Raw genomic sequence first — 26,057 nt, 5'->3', positions numbered from 1 at the left:
CACCGTCTTGGCTTCCGCGCCCGAGCCGTAGAAGAAGCCCTGCAGCTTCGACTTCACGTTGAGGCCGAAGCGGATGGACAGCAGGTCGCTGTTGTCCTTGCTCAGAGCCCACGTCTGCGTGCCAACGAGCGCGTCGACGTTGTCCTGCTGCGTCGGCTTGGCGCTCGAGTTGAACTCGATCGTGTAGTTCGTCACACGCTGCGACGGAGGGTCGAACGTCTTGATCTTGAAGTCCAGCACCACGCCCAGGGAGCTGGCGGCACCGCGCACGCCCCAGAACAGGTCCGAGTTCTGCTTGGCATCGGCGTCCACAATGGAGCCGTTGGCGAGCGCCACGCGCACAGACTCGATGTTGTCCAGCACCGTGCCGCTGGCGCGCGAGAGGGTGCCGAAACCCGAGGCGGCCACACCGGTCATGCCGACGTCGGGGCAACGGCCGTGCGGGAGCGTGCGCTTGGCCTTGCTCCACATGTAGTTGGCGGCCTCTGAGATCATGACGGGGCCGCCGTACGACAGCAGGCCAGTGGACGCGTCGTACTCGAGGTGCTTGAGGTGCTTGAGGTTCATGATGAGAGCACCGTCGTTGCGGCCGAAGCCCATGCTCGAGAACGAGCGGTTGCCGCCCAGCGTCGTCACCTTCACACCACCATCAGCAGCGCACTTGAGCGCGGCCGACACCTCCTCCTCGTTCTTGGGGAAGGCAACGGCCGACGGCACGGGGCTCACACGCGAGTTCCACGCCTCCGTGTCGGCCTTCCAGGTCGACGTCGTGGGCACCGAGTTCTGAATGCCGGCCTTGTCGAGGCACGCGCCGATTTCGCCCGCGGTTGCAAACGCCGAAGCAAAGCCGCCCTGGGCGGCGATGAGGGAGCACAGAGCGAAGATCGCGCGACTGGTGCCGGAGATCGTAACCATGGTTCGTTCGTCTGGTGCTCGAGTGGTTGGAGACTTGAGTGCGAGACGGCAAATGCAGAAGTGATCGATCTTCGGCCATGTTCAGGCATGGCATTCGACTACTTCGCTTCCCAATGGAAGAGCCGTTTTCGCTGCGAGACTGCGAAGCTCGACCATCGCCAGCTGTGGCTTTCAATCCAAATGTCTACGATACGGTCAGGATGCGTTCCAGCGGGTCGAGCTCAAGATCGTGAAACCGCGTCTATCGCGCAGCAGCGATGCGACGAGCGCATTAATCGGCACTTATTAGTTTGTCATATGCTCGCTGGCACGAATTTCCCGAGCATTGCACAGTTCCCAGCCAAGTCTGGCGCGACCACCGACAGCAGGCGGCGCACCTGTTTCCAGTGAAGCTTCGTCAGGCAAACACGAACGCCGTGTTTGGATTGCGTTTGGGAACTTATCGTCAACACTACATGTATTGCTGTCTATACAAGTCGATCGTGCGATTTCGGCGAAGTGGGGAGCAACATTCCCCTCTCCCCGCTTGAGGCTTCACAAGTTGTGATTCACAGCACTCGATCTTCTCCGCATTCGTCCGCTGATCTGAGCTCGACATCTTGGCAAGAATCGAAGTGTCGCGTTTCGGACAAACTCGACATGTACCTTACATTTCATTCGATGAAATTTCTTAAATCCTATTGGTCAGAATGCATACTATACTAATTACGACCCATAAATGATTGGTTGAGAAGCATGCTATTTAGTCATTCTACTTTTTGACAGCTGCCGCTCATCGGTGGCTCGCGAGTGTCGCTTACTCCCATTAACAGCAGTTTCGGGTTTACTCGACTGTGGGCGATTTTGGGTATTCTCGACGGTGCGTGATTTCGGGTTTACTCGACTGTGTACGCTCGGCGGTTTGCGACTTCGGGAATTCTCGATACTATGCCGGTCAGGCTTGACGAGCCAAAGCTAATATGTCCTGTGTGTCTGCAGGAGCAGGGTCTTGAATTCGGCCTGTAGCGAGGAGACGCTTGTGGGCTGCGATGCGTTTGTCCAAGACGCCGCACTTGTGCAGGGGACGCAGCGCGCGCAAAACACTGCCAGCGCCCTTCGCGATGATGTTCCGCGACTTTACGAAGCCCAACACGGCATCTTCAGCACGGCGGCCGGCGTCCAAGACCTGATCCTTGTAGTCTGCAACCGTGGGGTCAAGCGTAAAGCCGTCTTCGAGGAACAGCTTCATGAAGGCGACGACGTGGCGTGATTCGGACTTCTTTTGGCGGTCAGAGCTGTCCCAGACGCGAGGAACACGGGTGTACCACTCGTACCATGCAGCCGACAGGTGCGTACTTGCTTCTTCCTCCGTTTTGGCTTGGGCTCTTGGTCTAACGATTCCTTTGCTTGGTCTTCTTCAGCGGGTCTACACGGCTCATTAGCTTTCATCTGAGCCGCCTCGACAATCGTCAACCGCGCAGCTAGGGCCTTGCTTGAGGCGATAAGCTCATGAATGACGGCTAGAAGGTGATCGATGCTTGGACAGTGGTGTTGGCTTGCATCTTGTGTTTGGGTTTGTTCTTGAGCAGGCGGAGCGGCTTCGCTGTCCAGCGCGACTGACCACGCAAGCATGTCGCCAATCGGGATGGCTGCAGCACGCAAGGTCCCTTCCACGCGCGTGACAATGGGGGCCGCGGGTGAGAGCTCCTTGAGCTGCGGGTAGTAACGGACCAGGTACGCAGTGAGGACACTGAGGACCTTGGTGCTTACATTTAGACGTTGTTACTTGAGACCTGTACAGGAATTGAACAGGAAGCCCTGCAATCGGCCGAGGCGTTCTTGACTGGCGTGATCAAGCGTCGCGACGTCGATGACCGCTGGAACGTCGTCTGCCGCCCACCCACTTCAGACCCGGGCTACCTTCCTGTCCTCGCGTGCCGTGTTAGTGATGTAGGCGAAATCCCTGTTCGTCTTGGTCATATCCCATGCACCGCGATCGAAGATCCACTGCGCGGCGAGGCGGTCATCTCCGTTCTCATACTGGGCCCCGCCACGCCGGAAGGAGTGCGAGGTCAGGTCAGGGGCGGCTCCTGCCGGCTCGGCGACGAGCTTGAGCATCCTGTTCACGTACGCCTGCACACTGTCTTCGCCGCGCTTGACCTCACCGGTGCGTGCCTCGGTTGGGGTTGGTGTTGATGTTTCTTGTGGGTCCGGGCAGGTTTGCGGCGGTGGAACAGAGGATACGTTGCCGGCCGCGAGCATTGAAGGCAGGGACGACTCCGTCGGGACCACAGCGACGTCGAGCGAAGCGGGCTCGGCTTCCAGCAGCTCCAGCAGCGGTGTGCCGCTCGGCTTCCAGCAGCTCCAGCAGCGGCACACCTTCGTCAAGTGGCACGGCGACCTCCGCTACGAGATCGGGCAACTGGGACAGGAGTGCCGCGCATGGCGCGTCCTGCGTCGCTAGCGCTACGGCCAGAGCGTGCAAGGGACACGTCAAGAAGTCGCTCTTGTCCGGGATCAAGGTAAGACCCTGTTATTCTGATGTCTTGACACGTAGCAGCCGCAGGTAGAAGGTACCGTCGGCCGATACAGACACGTGCTGTTTTTGGATGTAGCCTAGGTCCGACGACCGGCCAAAGCAGTGCCACATCAAGCACGCTAGTGCTGCGTTTTGACAGTCGGCGTGCACGCGTGCTGTGCTGTACACGTAACGGACTAAAGACTGTAAATCCTCCTTAGTACAAGGTGGAGCCTTATTAATCAAGCCACCTTTTTCGCGTTTCATGCAATGTTTATCTAAAGTCTTCCCTTGCTTTAGCAAGATCAACTCAGTTGGTACTCGCAAGTGTGGATACTTGTCAAATAGCCACAACTTGACATTTCTATGATACGCTGTTGCCGTGTTGCGGGCTAACTTACCTTTCTTACCTTCGTTGGTTGCGAGGTAGAAGCCAAAGCAGTCCATCGTCGCCGCTAAACGTTTGCCGGAGGTATCCAAGAGAATGCTAGCCTCGACAAACTCAAGGCTAACCTTCTCCTCCTCCAACATCCGCTTGAATGCGGCGACGGCAGTATTCCGCGCCTTCTGCGTGTTCGTAGGAACGAAGGCAGCTAAGCTCATGCTGCTTCGTCTGCTACTGCTTGGTTCTTTTAATTGTGTGGTCAAACGCAAAGCCTACGTACTGGTTATCCTATCCACTGACCAGTTTCCTACCTTAGGAATAAACCTAGTTGTCAGAGCCATGACAATATTTAAAAAATATGTTAACTACTTGATATTTGTATGTACATATTCATATTACTGTGTGGATTCCGACAAACATTTGTCGGAAAGTGTCGGAACCGGAAACCTACCCCTATTATCTCCTATTTGCCAAAACTACACTATTGAAGCTCCGTGATTGGTCAAAACGCGAACTGATTGGGCCCAGTCACAATCCTGCCAGTCTCTCTGTCGGAAGGACCACTATATTCATCCATAGCGTCACGGTGCCGACAGCCGCCTACACCTGCCGACACGATCGAGTATTGGTTGAAATACTGAATTTCTACGATTGGTCTAAATGACCATCTTTACACTTCTTGCATTTTCATTTCTCTGGCCGTCACAGTCATGGTGGCGGCGCCCCTGATCGAGTTCGCAGCGCCGTGACCTGCGCTACGCCCCTCCCCTCCAGACCTCACGTGCGTGGCATGCAGGTGTGCACAGGCGCAAACAGGGCTCCAAGACAGCGCGTCGCCTCCAGCAACCTGCCCCCTACAAGACCTCTCTCCTCACCACCAAGCGGAGGGCACTTTATCTTGCTCAGCCTGTGCTCTCGGAACCACACACAGCAGGAAGCGAGTTGGGCAGCAGTCACAGGGCGGGGGCACCAAGAGCATGAAGAACGGGGGCTAGGACGCGATGGACGGCGTGGAGGCCGACGACACGAAGGACGAAGGGCTGACCAAGGGCCCGGAGGGCAGCAGAGGCACCAAGTGTGCGGAGGACGGCGAGAAGACCAAGTGCAAGTGCGTGGAGGACGGCGGGGAGAACAAAGCGCGAAGGACATAGACACGAAGTGCACGACGGACGGGCGGCAGCTGTGGTTGAGGAGGAGGAGGATGAGGAGAGGAGGAGGAGGCGGAGAGAACGAGGCAGGGCGCAATGAAGCTAATAGGTGGATTGCGCAGGAGTCGAACGCGGAGGTAGAGCGCGTCATAGTGGAGAAGGAGGTCGTGCGGTGTGGCGAGGAGCGCGGTGGCCACCGCAGGGGCAGCAGTGGAGGAGAGGGCATGGAGGGGCTGCCTCGTGTGGCAAGGAGAAGGAGGGCGCAGTGAAGATGGAGAGAGATGTCGTGGCTGGAGGGCGATGAGGGCGCGCTTGTGGAGAGCGCGCGGCGTTCCAGCGGCGGAGACCGAGTCATCAAGCCTGGAGTCGTCCCCGGGCAAGTTGGTGTAAGTGCGGTGGAGGACGAGCGGGGACGAAGGCGCAAAATGCGCAAGGCACGCTGCGGTTCTGCGCCGAGGAAGAAGGCCAGCAAGCGCCAGGAGCTCGTGCTTTTCGTGGCGCCCAGGGCAGCAGTAAAGGCTGCGGCGAAGGACAATGTGATGATTACTGCGTGCCGCGGCGGGGATGCCCCTTGTAGGGTAGCTGAAGCTGTGTGCGAGTAGAGTTTGTAGATGCTGAAACAAGGACAAGAAATATCATTTATTTATTTATTTCATCAAGTGTTATAATACCTATGCGCTGCCTCCTATTATGTGCTGCCTCCTACATGTACGAGGATCACGGTTGAAAACTTACGAGTACTTGCAGGCTACCCGATCATGTCAAGTTATTATGCAGTAGTAAGTTCATGAGAGGGCATCGCCCAGGAAACTCATTTGAGTTTGAGAAGCTGGCAGAAGCGCCGCTACTAATCGTGTGAAGCAGACAAATAGAAGCAATTCAAACCCAAGGTGAAGTGTCGGCAGCATGCAAAATATGCGTGCAATCGCCTAATTACTTAGCCACACTATAGGTGGATAGCATATTTCGACAGGCCTGCCGAAATAATACGTCGGCAAGAGTGTCGGCGGCTCATATACCTACCCCTAACTTTGACGATTGGATAAAATAGCATCCATCGGCCTCCTGATTTGACAACAATCGCTTACAGTCAGTTGATTGGACCATAGCCACCATACAGTGGTTAAGTAGAAAAACATATGTGTCGGCACCTTCACAATATTCATCCTTATCATGTAATATTACGTAGATCGTCGATCGCCGACAAGATACGCCACGTGATTTTGCAGCAGCCCGATGGTCGGTTGTTCTTACACGAACCGCACCAACTTTTGCCATGAGCGAGATGAACTCCCGTGGCAATAGCTGAAGAAACAACACGCAAGGCCCCCTGCTGAGGTAGGCATGGTTGACCGAGCGTGAGCGCGCTGTCAAATACTCGGACGGAATAACCTGTCTAAGGAAAATATTAATACAGGGTATTTCGAAGAACCGAACGGCTTTCTTGGCGTAGCAGAAGACTCAAACTGCGATTTTACGGTTTCGAGTACTGCTTTTCGGTTTGCTTACTAAGGTGTTGGATTCGAGATCAAACAGGCTAGGGTAGGCATCAAAGGTTGAAAAAATACATGAATAACTTGATATAAGCGGCAAACCAACTCTCACAGTGTCATATTGTTGCCCCCTCCATTGATATCTTCGGTACGAAGCAGTGTACTGCACCGTCACATTTTCGCGTGCGCGCGCGAGGAAGGGGTCTTGCTGATCGATCGATGAAGCGCGACTGGCGAGGAGAAACAAAAAAGATGAAGGATAGACTCATACATATACAGAGATGTTAGACTGAACTCATATCTTGCATTGGCACGCTTGAAAAGAGTATGGTGTGTTTTCCGCGAGAAGATGCGGAAGAGAAGCTTTCACTGGCAACTTGCGACCACACGCCTCCAGTTCAGTCAAGGAATTTCAAACGACCAAGTTAAGGTGGGTAGTTAGGAGACCAGACCATTCTAAGCGGGCATTCGCTATTTTGCGCTCTACCCGACAAGCTCTAAAGACTTCTGTCCGATGGCACCTTCGGCGACCCTTCAGGCTGTCAAGTACGTGCTGTTGCTCCCGGAACTTCTGGACGAAGCTATCGATGAGCCGCTGTACGTACGCGAAGGTCACTCGGCGAATGGAGTCCGGCGTATCCCTGTGCGGCCTAGGAAGCGAGCGCGAGCGCAAGTGGAAATCGCAACAGAGCAGACCATAGCTTGGGCGGAATCGGAGGAAGAAGTGGAGTCGAACTCCTCCCCACTCATCCCCGCGCCAGTGGTGATAACCAACGACAACTACTTCATCCATGGACAAGTAGCGGAGTGCTACGGCGACGAAGTTTTGGTCAACACAGCAGAGGGGGGCCATCGTGTAGCCCGGGCAAGCCTCGTCAGGACAACACCGATTGCTGCCGTTCTTCTCCGCCAATTGTCATTTGCGGCAGCAGATTAGAGCCTGCCAAAAATATTCGATTCCCATCAGAAGATTTTAGACCGTGTCCTGGGTGCAAACGGCGCCACCAATGATGCCAAGCAAATAATGCATGAAATCGTTGACGACGACATGGCGCCATCTGCAAACGAGATCGTGAAGTGGATCAACCCGCAGTCCGGACAGGAAGTCGTTTTTCCCGTTCAACATGCCGTCGATTACGCTTTCTACAAGGATGGCGGGGTGGTGCCAATTCCCGCGACGGTGGGTTCCTCGTTTTGCTCGCCGCCACCAACGACTAATATTCACCAGGCGGCCACTACTACAAGAGCTGTTCGCAGGATCTCGCTCCTTACCCCCGGTCATGACTCGACACGTACTGCAGTAAGTGCCACGTTCGACACGCAGGATGACGACGACGACATTCTCGAAGAAGAGAACAGCGTTCCGGCTGAATCACCAAGTCAGCCAGTGCAGCAACAGAACCGTTATGGCGCACCGCCTCCGGCCAAACGCGCTCGTACGACACTGGGTGCCGCGCAACAACAACACAGTGGTGAAATTCTAGCAGCACTCGCGGTCCAACCTCGCCTGCAACGCATTTTGGCGGAAACGTTTTGTGGTGTGGTAATTCCACTAAAATCCTCCTCTACCAAAATGTATTAGAGACACCAACAACACGCTAACCCGCAAAGGTAAGCGCTTATTGGATCAAAACCTGAAGACCAGGAACGATCCCTTCACCGGGTCGGTTGCAAGCGCCTCTGTGCACCCTAGGTTGTCTTCGGTCAACCCAAAAACCTGTACCACTAGCCACGAGCTAAGGCTGGGATACTATGTAGCGCTTTCGCGCAACCCCACTGCAGTCCCTCAGAAAGGAAGGGTACCGGCGTGTTAGGCCTTATACAGGGGGACCAAGGTAAAACCTCGGTAGGTAGACTAATACACTCAGGGATACTCTAATCTATACCGAACGATACTCTAATACCGTTCCTGCCTCTCCGGCCACGCCAACTCTTGGCGCTGCCAAGGAAACTCTCGGTCAATGCACGATAAGCTCCCCGACAGGCATCCATACGCAGCCGAGCGTGTCCAGGCACTACAATAAGCTAGCTACACTTACCGAAGTCGGACTTGACCCTTGTTGGCTTTGGGGGAAGACTGTCTTTTTACTACTGAGTTTTCTGAGGCCCTGGGGGCCTCGTTCTGGTCATCCTATGATGAGTCCTATGTCCCTATAAAAATATCTAGTGTGAACGATCGCAGTAAGGCGATTCCGGACACATCAAATGACGACCGCGGCTACACTAATAAGTGCGGCCGAAGTACGTAACTAAATGCATCTGTACCTAAAAGTGGGTACCATGAAGCCTCGTTCGGGGTTCTATTAGGACCCGACGAGGCTTTGGCCACTGCCTGTCACTCTACCGAGGATAATGTCATCATCCAATCAGAAGCAGCCATCTCCGTCTCTCGCTTGACCTCGCCTTGATCGCCCCTTGATTGAACCTGATTGTCGGGCTGGCGGGTCAACAGCGTTGGAAACTGCTACTTTCCAATACCACAACTGCCCCCGCCTCGACGCGAGCTTCCCACGCTGGTGAGCGTCTAGGCGTCCTCAGTTCTTCGACTCCATGGCTCCTCCGTCGCGTGCATTCGCCGACGCGGCTGCCGCTGCTCTTCGGGTTCTCCAGTGCTCCGGACCGGTACGTTCGTCGCTCCCGCTGCTCCTGACTGTCATTCGGATCTCGTTGTTGACTCCATCTCTTTCTTGATCATCTCAGGTATCGCCACCGACACTTCGGGCCGTCGTCCGGCGCGCCAGGCTCGTTCGGCGGGTGCCCCCGCCCCTATCGCCGCTGGTGCTGTGCCCCCAGCCCCGGCCGCGCCTGCAGGTGACCCTACCCTCATTCCTGCCGCCTCCGGGACCTCGGTCGACCCTCCACCGGCTCCTCCAAGTAGTCCTGAGTCTGCTGCTGGGGCGACCGAGACTCCCTCGCCGGCAGTTCTCAGTGAAGAGGCTCCCGACTCGCCGCCGACACCGCCGCCAAGCGCCAGCGCTCCACCGTCGCCAACTCCCGCGCCTTCGGTCACGTTGGCAACTCGCGGGGCGTCGGTGGGGGGGGGGGGGGGGGCGAGGCAGCTGTAGGGGGTCGCGACGGAGCTGGTGCTGGCCCGGCCGAGTTTCCTCCGACAGCGGTCGTCTTGGGCGAGCAGCAGATGCTGGAACTCGCTCGTCTCGTCGTGGGTGTTGCCCGTTTACCTCCAGCTCGAGTCAACGCTGCTCTCGACCACAGCCTGCAAGCTGCTACTAACGTCGGTGAGGTGCTGGCTGCTGCCGTTGCTCCTTCGCGTCTCCCTCTTGCGGAGGCTGATGAACTGGTGGCCCTCCGCCGCGAGAACGACCGGCTGCAGGCAGAGCTCTCCGACGCCAAAGATAAACTCGCTGAAGAGATGAACCTGCGGACCAAGTCGGACTACTTCCTCGTCTCGGCCAACTCCGAGTGCGACCAAGCTCTGGACCTCGTCCAGGACATGCGCGTCCAGCTCAGCAATGCCAGCGCTCAGTTGATGCAAGCGAACGCGGCCATCGCTCACCACGCTGACGTAACTCAGTCGTTGGAGAAGCGGACGCTCGTTGCTGAGGTCGATTCGGCCGCTGCTGTACGTCGGAACACCCAGCTCCACGAACTTATAAGTGCAAGCCTCGTTACCTACAACACTCAGTTGGAGAGGCTTCGGAAGCAGTTGGCCGACCGCGACCGAGCAAACGTCATCCCCGCACGCATTCAAGCGTTGACGGACGAGAACAACAGCTTGCGGCGAGCGAATTCTATCCTTCGTCGGCACTCGGCAGCACACGGACTCGACGTCGACACCTTGGTCCTGGCCTCAGTCGGCATCTCCGCCGCAGAGATTGATTGGAATCTTCTCGGGCTGTCCCCACCGACGGTCACTGTCGAGAGTCCACGCCATGACGAATCCTCGTCAGAGGAGGGAGAGGAGTCCAAGACGACCGACGTGCCGATGGCTGAGTCCACCGAGGCTACGTCCGCTCCCGCTGCTTCGGTGGGCGCTTCTGCTGGTTCCCCGGTCTCCACTGAGTCTCCCGTACGAACACTCAGACGTCCCCTTGTATCCTCGGCTGGCCAGTCGCGCCTCGCCTCCCTCGCCAGCCCCAGCCCAGCAGCAGGAATCGTCTGACATGGAGTTTGGAGGGGGTATGAGTCCTAGCGACACTTCACAAGATGACCTTGAGCCCGGCGAGATTCCGGGGGTGTCGGCCAGCGCTCAAGGTGTTCAAGGTTCTGCTACCGAGCCTTCCGGTACTGTCATCGAGGTTCCATCCGAGGTTTCGCCTTCGGCGGCGACTTCCATTCCTTCGCCAGTCTCGTCTGGTACAGCCGGCGTTGGCCGTGCCCCTCGAGAATCGGCTGCTGGGGTCACCGAGGGCTCTGGCGGCCCGCCAGACCGTTCACCTAGCGGTGAGTCGCCTCATGAGTCCGAGACTTCCGAGGACCGCGCAGCGTTGTTCCTGGAGATGTTCGTCCCCGACGAAAGAGAGGAAACCTCGGTGGCGCAACCTGTCGCTCCTTCGGAGGCTCCTTCTCCTCTGGCTGCCGCGACCGGGGTTCCTGTAGCTTCACAAGCGGCCACCGTGCCACTCCCGAGTCGACTCCACATTCGGTCGGCCTCTGTTCACGCTCGGGTGATGGTAACAGCAACGGTGACAGCTTCACCGAGGGCTGGACCTGCGTCGATTGCCCCAGCAGTGGTTGACGCTTCCGACGTAGCTCCTGGATCGCGTAAGCTCAGTGGTCTTGCTACCCTGTTCTTGGAGCCGGGTTTCACGGCACCCGGAGCGTCGGAATGCTGGCATCTCATCCAAAACGCCAGTGTCCCCCTCGTCTTCGAGGACGACTTGGTCGCCCCCAGTTCAGTGGATGGAATCGTGGAGTTTGGCTTGTGGACGCATCCTGCTCAACCCTTCCAAGTGATGCGCCAGCTTTTCCCAGACGAGCCTTGTTTGATCGATACGACGGGTTTTCCATCCTCGGTGGCTATATCCCGTCGTACAACTGGTCGGGCTCTTCTCGTTCGCCTATGGCGGCAGTTCCAGGGGTACTCCTACCACTCCACCGAGAGGGGCGACCTTGGTTTCGCCTTGTGGGAGCGTCGCCACTGGATTAGGGGTAAAGCTGTCAAGGCGTATATCGACAACCTCGCCAGCACCCTCGGTCAGCGCAACGTGCAAGTCCTAGCGCTTCGACAAGCGTGGTCCAAGTACCCCCGAGAGCGCAGTTATCGTGCAGATCGCTTGCGAGACCAGATGCTCCACAAGGTGTGGAATGGGGCCATTACGTACGACGGACAACCTCCACAACACCGCACCGAGGTTTTGCTGGAGCCGTCGTACCTGCAATACTCGTTCGAGGTGATGGAGTGGGTCCCTACTACCGACGACTGGGCCTCCGAGGTGGCGGACGTGGATGCCCGCGAGCCGTGGCGTAACTGTTGGTTCCAAGCGCCGGCAGACCACCCCTACAACACGGCTTTCGCCCCTTGCAACGACGTCCCGTTGTTTGTCCCCAACGGATCGACTCGGGAAACCGTGGCGTCGTCGATCGTGGTCGAATCTTCTCTGCGGACTTCGATTGTGGTCCCTCCATGGGTGGCCGAGTTCGCAAACGCTCGTCGTTCTCGCTCTCCAAGCCCCGATGAGGAGACGAAGGAGTCGGGTGAAGCTTCTTCCGCCGCCGGGTCAAGTCTGGGCGTGTTGGCTCAGGCTGTGATGGAGATTTAGCCTCGTTAGGCCCCGCTCCAGCTTCACCGTTTCGTTCACGTTCTTTTCCAATGTCGACCGAGGTCCGTGGCGCTTTAGGCGACGCTGCATGTGCTATCCCAATCCAAAATAACGTCATGTTGTTCGTTCCATTTCATAATCTCTTCTCGCGTCAACGCACATCGCATTCAATACTCGGTACCGGTTCCCAGAGCTTCTTCTCTGCCCTCGACCGCTGTGGCTGCTTCAAACGAGGCTTGGTTCGTAGCTGCGGCAGCCGGGCTTCGTCTTGTCTCCCTGCAAGAAGATCGGGCTTATGCTGGTTGAAGACCGGACTTGATTCGCGGGAGACCGGGCGTACATACGCTAGCTCCGTTGCGGGTATGTTTTCGCATGACAGCCCAATTTTGACAACTGTACACCCGGTCTGCTGCGGGTATCCGGTGTCGACAGCTTGCATACCCATTTCATCATCAACTCCATACTCAACCACGAAGTCGAGCGCACTTGTTCGTGCTACTTCCATGGCAATCACTGCGTCCGAAGCCTCGGTCGCCCTCCCATTTGCTTCATCATCACTTGTTTCGTCTGTTGAGGGTTTGACCGAGGCTTGCTTGCGTCTTCCGTTGCCCCTGGCTCCATTCCGATATCTCCATTCCATCGTGACTCGTTCACTTAACACGTAACATGCAGATTCCAGTAACTTTCTTCATCTGTCACTGCGAGCTGGATAGCCCTCGCTGGCAGTTCAATCATCATCTCCAGTAGTCTCGTTCGTCTGACATCGCGGGCTGGATTGCCCCCGCGAGCAGTTCAATCCTCGTTGGGGCGCAGAATTACTCCTCGTCGGCCACCTGGACCATTTGCAAACGTCGGTCGCTTCGCTTCCGGCGTAGGTAATCGTACAGGAGGCCACCGCACGAGAGATTGGACGCTGGTTCCCATGTCGGCTCGTCATAGCCGACCCACTTCACCTTGAACTCTCGGACGGCCCGGTGAGTGCTCGTTAACAACGGTGTCCGGTCATCGAGGATAGCCTCGACTTCATACTCGCCGTCCAGGCGGTCCGGCTCAAAACTGTCTTTAGGCAGTAATTCCTCGTCGAAGTCAAGACGAGTGTCTTCGGTGACCTCACGAGCCAAACGAACCCTCGGTCGGCCTTCGAACTCGTCCACTGGCTTGAGTCGTGAAACATGCACCACCGGGTAGAACCAGTATCCACTTCGGTCGGGTAATTCCAACTCATACGCAAATTCGTCGACCTTCTTCTTCACGCGGAACGGTCTGTGCCACCGATGGGCTAGTTTCTTGGTCAGTCCTGGTCGAACCCGCTCCATGTACAGCCACACTCTGCTCCCGGGCTGCAAAGAGAACCTCGTTCTCGTCACTGCAGCTCTACTATGGTCAGGGGAACTCGGTGCCCGGTCGACCGAGGTTCTATTCTCGTTGACGCCTGCCATGGCTTCCTTCTCCTTCCTGCCAAGCGACTCATTGTGCTCTTCAGCTCTCCGAGCCTTTTCCGCGGCTTGGTACTCCTTGGCCATCCTCAGGGCGATTTCCTGCTGTCGGTTGACCTCTCGGCGCCATGCTAGCGCGTCAGTTTGGCTACCGAAGCCTCGAATGAGTGACGAGGACATTGCCTTGAGCGTCGACTGTGCATCCCACCCATGAACGAGGTAAAACGGAGTTTCCTTCCTCGTCGTATCACGGGAGCTATTGATGGCGAAGATCAGTCTTTCGGCGATCTCGTCCCAATCCTGCTGTAGTGGGTCTTCAGCGTATACGCGGACTGACTGCATGATAGTCTTCACCGGTCTCTCCTGCTGGCCGTTGGCCTGCGGGCGGTAGCTCAGGGTCGCTCTCGACCGAGACTGCATCATTTCCGCGAAGGCTTGGAAGACCTCGCTCATAAATCGAGGATCTCGGTCATGACGGATCAAGGACGGTGCTCCAAAACGTCGGTAGTCACACTCCTCGAAAGCTTGCGCAACGAGTAAGGCGGTAGTGTCAGACATGGCTTTGCCCATCACGAATCCCGTGAACGAGCATTCGAATAGCAGGAGAGCCGTATTGCCACGGCGACTCTTCGGTAGCGGTATCACGAAGTCCATAGAGACTAGTTGGAAGGGTCTCTCGGCTAGGATGTTCCCTGGCGAGCACCCGCGGAACTGAGGTCGGCTCTTACTTGGACTGCAGTCAGGGCACGACTTAACGTGTTTCTCCACATCGGCATACTGGCCGATCCAGTAATAGTCTCTCGCCGCTCGATGTAGCGTACGGGTAATACCTTGATGACCGCCTTCAAGTGAGTAATGACAGCTTTGCAGGACCTCTTGGATCATCGTTGTGGGCACCACGAGTCTCATCTTCAACTCAGCTTGCTCGCCGTCACTTGAACGACGGCTCGTTCTTGTGTAATATAGCACATCGTCCTCGCTAAACACAAATTGGTCCGCCATTTTCCATGCATCTCGTGCTGCTCTGTATCCAATCTTCGCATCATCTCCCCGGAGCACTGCCTTCAGATTCGACCACCGTAACTCTTCATCTTGAGCGGAGGCGATTCTCCTTCGGCGTTCTTCCTGTACTACCAGCGGTTCAATGTCTTCTGCGTTCGGTGGGCCTGGTGACGTCTCGGCACGCAGCGGTGAAGCTTCTGCTTCATTCTGAGACTCGTTCGGCACACCATTGGCTTCTACTCGGTGAGATGCGTCTCCCTGATCGGTGACCGAGACTTCATCTGCAAACCGGACGTGTTTCTCCTTTGCTCTCGTTTGACGTCTGGTCATCACAGCTACGTGTCCGGGTTCAGTCTCGTTCTGCCGTCTGCGGTCGGTTTCTCTTCGCACAAAATCGAAAACAATGCTTGCTACGAGGTTTGGCAGAAGCTACCACGGCCCATACTGTGTTGGCCGAGGGTATGTCCTCGACGACGCAACCGTCAGCAGCCTCGTAGATGACTTCAGCGATACGGTTCAGCTTCATCAGCTCTAATACTCGGTCGTCCGACGATACCACCGTAAACTCCTTGTACTCGAGAGTCTCGCTTGCCAGAGAGTCGGTCGCAGCGTTAAACTCTCTCACTACATGCAGGTACTTCACCGACCGAAGCTTGGCCGTGAGTTCTTGGTGGTGGCTGAGTTGTTGCAGCAATGACTCCTTCCGACAGGCTATCACCCCTAGGGCTTGCTGGATCGCGAGCCTCGAGTCGCCAACGACAACTAGATCGTCGGCTCCATGCTGTAATGCAGCAGAGACGCCATTGTTCATCCCGGTGTACTCAGCGAGGTTGACCGTGGTGTTCTTGAGGTAAGCGCTCGCAGCAAGCACTACTGTCCACTCTGGTAGCTTCCATAGTATCCACGAGCAACTGCCGTATCCACCGTTCTTCTCGGTCTTCGCAGACCCGTCAAACGACATAACGAAGCCTCGGTAGGACCGCGGTAGGCGTGCGTAGAGCAGATGCGGGTCCAAACGAGCAGTTGGTGACCCTCGTGTCCGGGGTGTGACCAACGCCAGTGACTTATCCAAGTCAACGAAGTTCGTCAAGCCGGCTTGAAGTAGCTGAGCACACGAACAGTCGGTTTCTTTGACTCGTTCGACCAACAGGTGCCACGGCGACAGCAAGACGGCGAGCTGGGTAGCCCGACCGAACAATGTCTTGGACTTGTGGACCCAGTCGAGTGTCGAAAACCGAGTGTAGACCCGGATTCGCTGTCCAACGAGTTGAGTATAACACACCTTCAGTATCAGCAGAAGCGCGAGGACCTCTTTCTCGGCCGGGTGATAATTCATCTCAGCATCCTTCAAAACACGTCCGCAGAAGCGAACGGGGTGTAGTTTGCCCTCGTGCTCTTGCATCAACGTGGAACTTAGAGCCCACTCGTTGGCGAACAACATGACATGCACTTCCTTCTTCCAGTCGAAGTGTCGTAGTATCGGTGCTGCCGAAACCTTCTGTTGGAGCATCGCGAAGCTGTGCTTGGCCACGGTGAGGTCACCCCCGGGCTGGAAGTCCTCGTCCTTAAGCTGGTACAGCGCTGCTCCATAGACCGCGAAGTCTAGGATGAAGCGACTGTAATAGTTGAGTGCCCCAAGGAAGGACTGCATTCCTTTCCTCGTTGACGGGAACGGAAGCTCGGCCACCCCAGCCAGCTTCTTAGCGTCCGGTCGGATACCTTCTGTCGAAACTTCGTGGGACAGGAAGTCTACCTTGGACTGCACAAAGATGCTCTTCGTGAAGCTGATACTAATACGGCACTCTTCAAACCGTGCCAGCAATCGGTCTAGCGTCGCCAAGCACGACTCGAAAGTCTCGGCACCGAAACAGATATCATCCACGAATGACCGGCGACTGAATACTGGTGTCAACGAGGAGTCATCGGGCTCCCCGTTGGCGAACATGTCGGCGATAGGGCTGTTGACCAGTTCGGCTACAGCTCCCTTACCAAGCGAGTTGTCTCGGTCGGCCTCGAACTTGGTCCGGAATGGCTTTGCCGTGCCAGTCGAAGCCTCGTTCACCCCAGCATGAGCTTCCTTGTCATGTTCTTCAGCTAGACGCATGCGCTCCGAGAATTTAAACCATCCTCCCGTCGGTTGGACGAAGCCCCAAAGCGCGTTGTCAATCATGTGTTGATAGATCATCGGTGCGTTCTTCAGGCCGAAAGGCATACGCAACCATTCGAAGTGCCCCAGTGCGCAGACGAAAGCAGAGATCTTCCGAGCTCGTTCGGTCATCATAATGGCCCAGAAGCCGCTAGCGGCGTCAAGCGAGCAAAACCACAAGTACGCCTCCATGTCCGTCAGCAAGTCATCCACCAGGGGCATGGCGTACTCCATAAGCTCGGTGATCGCATTAACGAGTTTGTAGTCGATACACAGGCGGATATCCACCCCATTCTTCTTCAGGACGATGACGATTGGCGACGCCCATGGGCTGTCCGAGAAGGAGATAAGCCCGGCCTTCAGCAGACCCTTCAGCAATTCGTACAGCTTACCGAGGAAGCGAAGCGGGGTCCGCCGAGCCTTCTGCTTCATTGGCGCGTGCCCCTGTATATTGATGTCACACACGACCCCGTAGGCAGAACAGTGGTCCGACGTGGTATGCAGTCCGCTAGGGGTAGTTGAGAAGAAAGACACTGATCCGGCCATCGAAGTGCGACTCATACACGATCTGCCGTCGCTAAGTCCGCAGGCGAAGCCAACGCTAGAGTGTCCTCCCAACTAGGAATAGACAACACGTGGCGCCCAGGTAGAGCTGCGCGTAGATCCCGTAGAGCCCATTCTCCTGCCGCATGTGTCGGCGGCGCCGACTCGGCGCGTACACCATGACGCGCTTGCCGCGTTAACGGCGGAAGCTGTTGGCGCACGCCCCGAGTGATACAGCGTGCTTCGCTGTCGTGCTGTCGAGCTGTCGAGCTGTCGAGCTGTCGAGCTGTCGAGCTGTCGAGCTGTCGAGCTGTCGTGGCGACGCGTGGCCACTATTGTCACATTGGTAAACCAAATATTCTGCTACGAGAGATACCGTAACATTGTGCAATGTTAGGCAGAGGCACCATTGTTGCGCTCAATGTTACGCAACGCCAACATTTCAATGTTGCTTTAATCAGTGCCCGGACTCTCGGACGGCCACAAACTCGCAATCAACAGAATTCGCCGCCAAGACGCCGATAAAACGGGAAAGTCGCCGGTCACGGTCGCCTTTACTACGGATCATGCACAAATTCCTCGACTTCAGCCAACCCCGCAACCGCGTTATCTGGGGGGCTGCGGTCTTGGGGGTTTTCCTTCTTCTTCGGCGATCCGAATATTTCGCAGTCGGGAGAAAGTCCTACGAGTTCATCCTGACCCGAGCCAATATCTCATTCTTCGACAAGAACGGCAAGGCGTGCAACACGTTTGAAAAAAAATGCGGAAGTCGCTGTTAGATTTCGTGGTGGGAAAAATGATCAGTACAAGGAAGGCACTACCAGGTCAATAGGGCGTTCAGGCTCCGAGTGGCTCTGCCCAATTCACGCTACATTGTTTCTCGTCCAGCACCAACGCGAACTCCAGCTACCAGACACTGATCCACTCTGCACAGTCACCCTGGGCTCAATCGTTCAAGTTCGAGACATTGCGCACATGATCAAGACGGCAGCAGCTTCCACCGGGCAACAGCCACAATGTAAGAATTGCGCCGCACTCCTTGCGTTTTCGCAGCTTGCCACAGGCAAGCGAATCTCTCTTGTGAACAAAATGCCTCCGTCCGAACGGAGAAGCTCGATGCGTTGACCGAGCATTCGAATATGATGCGGCCGGCACGGGATTACTCGCACCGCCGAAGTACAAGATTCAGAGGTGCGCTGTAGGCACATTTAGATCTATTACTTGTATTGTATGGGGCCCGAGATTCGACAGCAGAGCTCCTCTGCTGCCAGCCAGTCTCGCAGTGATAGCAGTATTTACCTCTAAGTCTCAATCTCACTTTTCAACTTGCCTCGAACCCCAAGCATCACCTCAACAACACTACACTACACCCCTCAACTGCTTCCTCAACCTCCACCCTTCCTCGCCGCGCCGTGCCCAAACACAACACCCAACGTTTCGACACCCACTCATTTCGCAGTCGCGGAGCATCGGCGCTTTTCGCAGCAGGAGTCGACAGCGTAGCCGTGAAGCAGTTTTGCCGGTGGGGGTTAGGCGCATTCGAGCGATACGTTCGCCTGAACAGCCACCAGACAACAACGATGGCAAGCTCCATGCTCAATCCGACATCAGCAGCGGCAAACTTCAATGGGCAACCTCTTTAACCAGAGGTGCCGCTGTTAATACACCGCATTGAGGTGCTGCCGCAAAGCAGCACTCCCCCAGGAGCTCATGACTGAAAAGTATTTTTCTTATGTTCAACAATGCTGGATATTTCATGCAAAGAGAGCGCCACTGGTATTCATACCCGACAAAATCTACTCCAGATGAAATCGATGTGTGAATTAGCGTTCTCTGCTTGAAGCACACGAAGGACAAGAGGGCGGTAGGGGATTTATACAAATAGAAGCAACCTGTCACCAACCAAGGGGATTCAACAGTGTCGCCTTGTGGTACCATGATACGAGAAACCAAACGAGACTTGATGCTGCCTTGTATTACTTCAACCTACGCCACACAAACCGCTGGAAAACATCTTCAACATTGCAATAGCGTTCATGCAGACAGGTCCCACGCCATCAATGATGGTAGGTACGTAGCCTGTCGAGCGTAACCTGCAGCATGACGCCTAACACATAACCTTTTCGGTCCTGGCAGGTCGTCGCAAGACGCCATGGCTCGGTCTCAAACCAAGAAGTGTCGACTGAATGGGTGAAAGCCAACATGTAAACTTACACGCTGTGTCGTAAGTAGCACGAACCGAGTTCATTACACAGACCTAGGTTTGTACAAATAGATTTACCAGTCCGTTCCAGATCTACTGGAGGTTTGAGCACGTTTGGCTCGCAATTGGTTAAAAATAGTTGTATGTCCGTGTGATTGGTAGTAATGCAACCGCCTGCTCATAGCGGTTTGAATGGTGTGCAGAGCTCCGCGCAGCTCGAAAAATTGGCGCCAGGGGAAGCGCTTAAGCTCCAATGATGCTTTCATCGATGAAGAAGCCACCACTGCCATTAACGATTTCGCCCCTCCCCGACCAAGCACCCACCTACCAAACCCAACAAGCTACTCGATGTCGCACCCCAACAAGACCTCGCACCCCAAGACCAAGCACCTTTCGGACGCGGAACGTGCCCTCGTGGTGTCGGTCCTCCTCCACCGAGCGACAGTCGGCGCCCTACCGCGTGGTGCGCTGTCTGCTGCTGCAGACACTTTTGGGGTCAGCGCTCAGACCATCAGCCGTGTCAGGCGCCGGGCCCTGGGCAACTTTCAACGCACCGGGGTGTACGCATCGCCCACAAGAATGCGCAGCACTGGGCGCAGACGTGTCGACCGTTCCCGCGAGCTGGAGCGCCTCCGCGCGGTCGATCCGCAGCGCCGGAGCACCATCCGTGCAGCCGCCCAAGCCTGTTTCCTCCCACCAACCACGCTGTTCCGACAGGTGAGCATCGGGAAGCCCCGTGTGGAGACGTCTGTTGCCAAACCCATGCTGTCGGACGACAACAAGAAGTCGAGGATTGCATTTAGTGTGGGGCACGTAAGTGCAGCAACGCATCATTTCAGTGACATGGAAGATGTAGTCCACGTGGATGAAAAACTCTTCTATCTCTGCAAGGTGAAGCGTCGCTTCGTGCTTCTACCGGACGAGCCCAAGCCTGTGCATCGACTCAAGAGCAAGCGTCATATTCCCAAGGTGATGATGCTAGCAGCAGTAGCTCGCCCGCGCCATGACCCCATCACCGGCAAGTTCTTTGATGGAAAACTGGGGGTCTGGGCATTTTTGACACACGAGCCAGCGAAACGAAGCAGCCGCAATCGCCCCGCTGGAACGCTGGTGCCATATCCGGTGGCCGTCAACAAGGAGACCTACCGCAAGATGCTGGTGGAGCACGTGCTCCCGTCGATCCAAGCAAAGTTTCCGGGTGCGGCGGACGGGAGGCGTGTCACCGTGCAGCAAGACAACGCCTCCCCGCATATCCAACCAGACGACGCGGCGTGGAGGCAGGCAGTAAACGCCTCCGGGTACGATGAACACTTGCGGTTCCAACCGCCTAACAGCCCTGATATGAACGTATTGGATCTTGCTGTCTTCAACGCCCTACAGTCGCGACAAGAGCGAATGGCCGCCCACACCCTCGACGACCTAGTGGCCAACGTGAAGGTGGCGCTGGACGAGCTGCCGCCGGCAACACTGGACGCGGGCTTCTTGACGCTCCAATGCGTGTTGAACGAATGTGTTGCTGCTGGTGGTGACAACACATTCAAGATTCGACACATGTCGAAGTCGAAGCTTGCGCGGGAGGGACGACTTCCACGGTGCATCAAGTGCTCTGTTACTTCTGCCTCATTTCTGCCTCCTCTCGATCGATCTGCAGATTCTGGCCATTGTGAAACTAGTACTAGTATTTTCCTATAGTTTAGGAACAAGCTAAATAGTGGTACATATCAATAGATTTGGAACGGACTGGTACAACATTGTACATGTAGCAACCCGCTCACTCTTTACGACAAAATAGTAAGAACACACTTCCATTCCAGTGAAAACACACGGAGGATGGGCGACATCATAAAGTAGACGAGGCCAGCCAACGGAGGCGAGCGGTTGCGAGGAGCGTAGCCGCAGCAAACCCGCGCGGGGAGCCCGCGAAGCAGGGCCACGCGGTATTAGCGGAGGCTGGCCCAGTGACGAGCATTCCAGCGAGCCGAGCGCTGCACTCGCCAGGTGAGAGAATCTATATATCGCGAGCGAAGCGAACAGCGGGGGTGCCGAAGGGGCGCCCAGCCAAGCGCAGCGCGGCTGGTCCGTTTATGAAAACGCGTCATCCCTCCCATTCACTATAGTAAAGCCAAGTCAAAAGGATTTGTAGGGTTTGTTGTGTGTGTTTCACTGCATGTACACGATTCTGTCACTCTTTACATGTCTTGATTCAAAGCAGCACAACTGTCGACCTCGCTGTTCGCTTCTTCAGCTGTTTCATGGGAATTCATCTAAGAAATATGATTACCGGTGCATACCGGGAAATCGTCAAAAGGTGTATGCGTTGGGAAAACGTTTGTCAATAGGTGTAGTGGTCGTGGGCGTCACGTCGCGTCATGTCTCATCATACACGTACTGACACACGTTTTGGTTGCCGCGGTATTTCGGCCGAGGTCGGGTCATACAGACCCAGGATCGAGCTTCCAAGCACAGTAGTTTATTAACGACACGCTCGTAGCGAACACGGTCAACTAATAATAGCATATAGAGCAACTGTACTCGACAACTTCGCTATTGTAGCTACAAGGAACTACCAACGCAAGCGTATATAGCATGACTATACTAGGTAGGTTTTGCATCTGAATTTCGGAGGTGTAGGAGCTCTAGTGAGAGCCCCCAACCGGGGGAGAGTGTAGGTATTGTAGAACTGTGGCAACGCTGAGGCCTGGCTACAATGGATAACGACGTTCATTGTAGTCCCTCAGCCGTACAATTCGCTATCAAAGTCATGGACACGACGAACCGGGCTAGTTGCATCAGGTAGAAGCCTTCCTACCCCCGGGTTTTATGGATTTGGATCAAAGCCCACACACCAGTCACCGCATTCGTTGCTGATGCAGCTTTATCATGCACCTTAGTGCGCTTGGAACCACATACACATACTGTCATACCGACAACCTAGCATACACCTAATGACACAAGTTATCCGCTTTTGACAAAACGTTTCAAATTCATACACCTTTTGACGTTTTCCCGTGCATACCTAAGACGACCACCAAAGCGCAGTAATGCAAGAAGCCGCACTTTGCGGACCACGTCCGGTGATCCGTGCAAGGCGAGTATTTACAGGTACTGTATTGTAAGATCAAATCGCTATTGTTCAGCTCGTAGGTTCTACTAATGTGTGATACTATAGGAGGTGCCGTCTTGCCGCGAACGACTCAATGCTATCAACGCCGTCCTCCTCGAGACTCGACTCGATCTCCAATGGAGATTCTCCATCGAAGCTGTGCGCCTCCCCTACATCCCCATCGCGGGTTGGTATCCAAACGCATGGCCGCCATGCTCCCTATCGTTTACGGTAAGAAGGCTGGCATACGCTTCCTCCTTGTCGCTGCGGGCGGCAGGCACCAACGCATCAATTTGTATGATAGACCATGACGAAGAATTCGTTGAAAACAGGTGCGGAGCCGTCGGGGGCTGCTGAAGAACGAGCGGTGTTGGGAAAATAGGGTCGCGTTCATCCAGGTTAGCAGATGCTGCGTTAATACACGCGTGGATTAATGCGCTCGTGGTGTCGCTGTCGCTGTCGCGAGAGAGACGCGGTTTCACGATCCTAGGCTCGACCCGCTGGAATGCTCGGCTCGGCCAGGTTGGACTTCGGACTCGGTGCTCGCATGTTAGCAGCCGTATACACAGCGTACGATTTCACGATTGAAAGTCCACAGCTGGCGATTATTGCGCCGAGCTCTCCGTTCTCGCGGTGGCTCTTCCAGGGACGGACGCTAAGTGGTCGAGGAGCTGCGTTGACATGATCCCGCTCTCCAGTTAATCACTCACTCCTACATTTGCCGCCTAGCACTCAAGTCTTCAACCAGAAACTCGAGCTCCAGACGAACGAACCATGGTCTCGATCTCCGGCACCAGTCGCGCGATCTTCGCTGTTTGTTCCCTCATCGCCGCTCAGGGCGGCTTTGCTGCCGCTGGCGCGACTCAGACTGACGTCGGCGCGTGCCTCGACAAGGCCGGCATCGAGAACTCGTTGCCCACGACGTCGACCTGGAAGGCTGACACGGAGGCGTGGAACTCGCGTGTGAGCCCCGTGCCGTCGGCCGTTGCCTTCCCCAAGAACGAGGAGGAGGTGTCGGCCGCGCTCAAGTGCGCCGCCGACGCCGGCGTGAAGGTGACGACGCTAGGCGGCAACCGCTCGTTCTCGAGCATGGGCTTCGGCCGCAACGACGGTGCTCTCATCATGAACCTCAAGCACCTCAAGCACCTCGAGTACGACGCGTCCACTGGCCTGCTGTCGTACGGCGGCCCCGTCATGATCTCGGAGGCCGCCAACTACATGTGGAGCAAGGCCAAGCGCACCCTCCCCCACGGCCGTTGCCCCGACGTCGGCATGACTGGTGTGGCCGCTTCTGGCTTCGGCACCCTCTCGCGCGCCAGCGGCACGGTGCTGGACAACATCGAGTCTGTGCGCGTGGCGCTTGCCAACGGTTCTATCGTGAACGCCAACGCCAAGCAGAACTCGGACCTGTTCTGGGGCGTGCGCGGCGCCGCCAGCTCCCTGGGCGTGGTGCTGGACTTCAAGATCAAGACGTACAAGCCTCCGTCGCAGACCGTGACGAACTACACGATCGAGTTCAACTCGAGCGCCAAGCCGACGCAGCAGGACAACGTCGACGCGCTCGTTGGCACGCAGACGTGGGCTCTGAGCAAGGACAACAACGACCTGCTGTCCATCCGCTTCAGCCTCAAGACCAAGTCGACGCTGCAGGGCTTCTTCTACGGCTCGTCCAAGAAGGCCAAGACGGTCTTCGCCTCGCTCATGAAGAACCTGCCGCCGTCGATGGTGCTCAAGACGAACGAGTACGACTTCTGGGCGTCGGAGGCCATCTCGACCCCCGGCCTCGTGGAGCAGACGCTCACCCCTCGCCGCTACTTCTACATCGCATCGGTCACGATCCCCCGCTCGAAGCCGCTCACCAACGCGACGGCCTGGGAGCTGTTCTCCAACACGGCCTTCGCTCCTAAGCTTGTGGACGCTTCGGCCTCCGGCTTCGTGGACATCTGGGGCGGCAGGTACGCCAAGGGCGTGAAGCCTGGTGCGTCGGCGTGGAAGCACGACAACAACCTGCACCTGGTCCGTTGGGACATGCGCTCGTCGGCCTTCAACGTTTCGTTCGCTGACAGCACGATGACGACCATGCGCACCGGTTTCTACAAGTTCGTGGACGCCTACAAGGCTTCGGGCGGCGTGCCCGGTGGCTTCACGACGTACCGTGACGAGAAGTGGACGGTGGAGGAGATGGCCGAGTACCTGTACGGCGGCGGCAACTTCGCCAAGCTGCAGAAGATCAAGACCGTGTACGACCCGAACGAGATGTTCAACACGGACCCGCAGGCCATCCCTGCTCTGGCTTAGGAAACCAGATAGATCAAAATCGTATTGTCACCTTCGTTACAGAAGATGTCCAATTTACAAATTCATGTGACGTGTGAGCCTTAGAATAGTTTTTTCAAACTAATGAGGTGCCCCTTCGTTCAACGCAAATTCTATAATGAGGCACCCCTAATAGTTTTAGCAGAGCCGAGCAGTGCTGAATCACCAGACATCAACAAACTAGGATTTTGTGCCTAATGCCAATTTGGACTTGAAATCGGTACTTTGGAAACCTTTAATTAGACACCATACAAAGATCTATATATTTATAAACATATGGTTTAGAGAATCTGCAAGTCGCTTTCAGTATGTATGCGTTCCTGTCATGACCGAGTATGAAATCGCTCGCACGCCAGGACTCATTATGGTAGTCTCGACAGTGCGTCTAACAGTAAGAGTTTATATTGTAGTGATGCCAGGTCCACCAAGCTGGAGAGCTATCCTCTGCTGATGCTAGCCATAATACCTGAGAAATCGCAAGCTCCTCGCTCGTTCTGTGGTATGCATAGCACCATCCATAAGACACTGTACGGTCACGAAGGTTTGATAGTCAGCCGGGTGCCAGGTTACACGTACATGCAATAGCTGTTTTCTTATTTACTACGATTACTACTGGTGGATTAGCATGTTATTCACGATTGCCTGGACGACCTAACGCTCATAACTCGACAGGTACTGCTGCCGCGGAGTACGCTATTTCGCACGAGAGCTTCGTTGGTATACCAAATGCACAGGGCAGAGTGAAGGTCGACCAAGCTTGCTTCTATGAAACAATTGGCGGGAACCCGAGTACCCATCGGGACCCCGGTTCCCCCAAAACTACCGGTACCCATGTATGGTCAAATGTATTGGAGTGTGGGTCTATGACCTACGTTGAACTTAGCTTAACCCTTTCGCGGTAGAAGGATACAGAAAGCGCCCTTTAGATGATTTTCCAAAACACGGTAGAGTGTACCCCCTCTTAAAGGGCGCATTCTGTGCCCTTTTGCACAAGTTCAAGCCAGTAATCAACCTTTTAAAACAAATCATAATCGGTACGCAGAGTAATCATCATGTAATCATTGCCAATACAAATTCTAAGTTATACGCATACATTCTATGTATCCTGCAAATCACCGTAGATGGCATGTCCCATGAGACACACCGAAAA

The 26,057-nt window shown here is 55.7% G+C and overlaps 6 protein-coding genes across 6 annotated transcripts; 4 read left to right on the top strand and 2 right to left on the bottom strand.

Annotated features, from left to right (window-relative positions):
* Window positions 1-57: 57 nt before the first annotated feature.
* Window positions 58-915, bottom strand: PHYSODRAFT_323083 (hypothetical protein; the record flags this gene model as incomplete). The annotated part of the gene is made up of 1 exon (XM_009518548.1): window positions 58-915. A coding segment is annotated over one exon (858 nt), but the record flags the coding sequence as incomplete, so codon positions are not given.
* A 2,023-nt stretch (window positions 916-2,938) lies between these two features.
* PHYSODRAFT_469993 (hypothetical protein) lies at window positions 2,939-3,464 on the top strand (the record flags this gene model as incomplete). The annotated part of the gene is made up of 2 exons (XM_009518547.1): window positions 2,939-3,036; window positions 3,284-3,464. Coding segments are annotated over 2 exons (279 nt in total), but the record flags the coding sequence as incomplete, so codon positions are not given.
* Window positions 3,465-3,541: 77 nt separating this feature from the next.
* On the bottom strand, window positions 3,542-4,015 carry PHYSODRAFT_399331 (hypothetical protein; the record flags this gene model as incomplete). The annotated part of the gene is made up of 1 exon (XM_009518546.1): window positions 3,542-4,015. A coding segment is annotated over one exon (474 nt), but the record flags the coding sequence as incomplete, so codon positions are not given.
* Window positions 4,016-6,952: 2,937 nt separating this feature from the next.
* On the top strand, window positions 6,953-7,375 carry PHYSODRAFT_294665 (hypothetical protein; the record flags this gene model as incomplete). Its single annotated transcript, XM_009518545.1, has 1 exon — window positions 6,953-7,375. One exon carries the CDS (start codon window positions 6,953-6,955, stop codon window positions 7,373-7,375), a length of 423 nt encoding a protein of 140 aa, XP_009516840.1.
* Window positions 7,376-9,565: 2,190 nt separating this feature from the next.
* On the top strand, window positions 9,566-10,558 carry PHYSODRAFT_477045 (hypothetical protein; the record flags this gene model as incomplete). Its single annotated transcript, XM_009518544.1, has 1 exon — window positions 9,566-10,558. A coding segment is annotated over one exon (993 nt), but the record flags the coding sequence as incomplete, so codon positions are not given.
* Window positions 10,559-23,365: 12,807 nt separating this feature from the next.
* PHYSODRAFT_323077 (hypothetical protein) lies at window positions 23,366-24,889 on the top strand (the record flags this gene model as incomplete). Its single annotated transcript, XM_009518543.1, has 1 exon — window positions 23,366-24,889. One exon carries the CDS (start codon window positions 23,366-23,368, stop codon window positions 24,887-24,889), a length of 1,524 nt encoding a protein of 507 aa, XP_009516838.1.
* Between the last annotated feature and the right edge of the window lie 1,168 nt (window positions 24,890-26,057).

The sequence above is a fragment of the Phytophthora sojae genome, assembly GCF_000149755.1.
Source record: "Phytophthora sojae unplaced genomic scaffold PHYSOscaffold_1, whole genome shotgun sequence".
Classification (NCBI taxonomy): Eukaryota; Oomycota; class Peronosporomycetes; order Peronosporales; family Peronosporaceae; genus Phytophthora; species Phytophthora sojae.
Note: the sequence above shows the minus strand (reverse complement) of the source record. Positions and strands in the feature narration are given on the sequence as shown.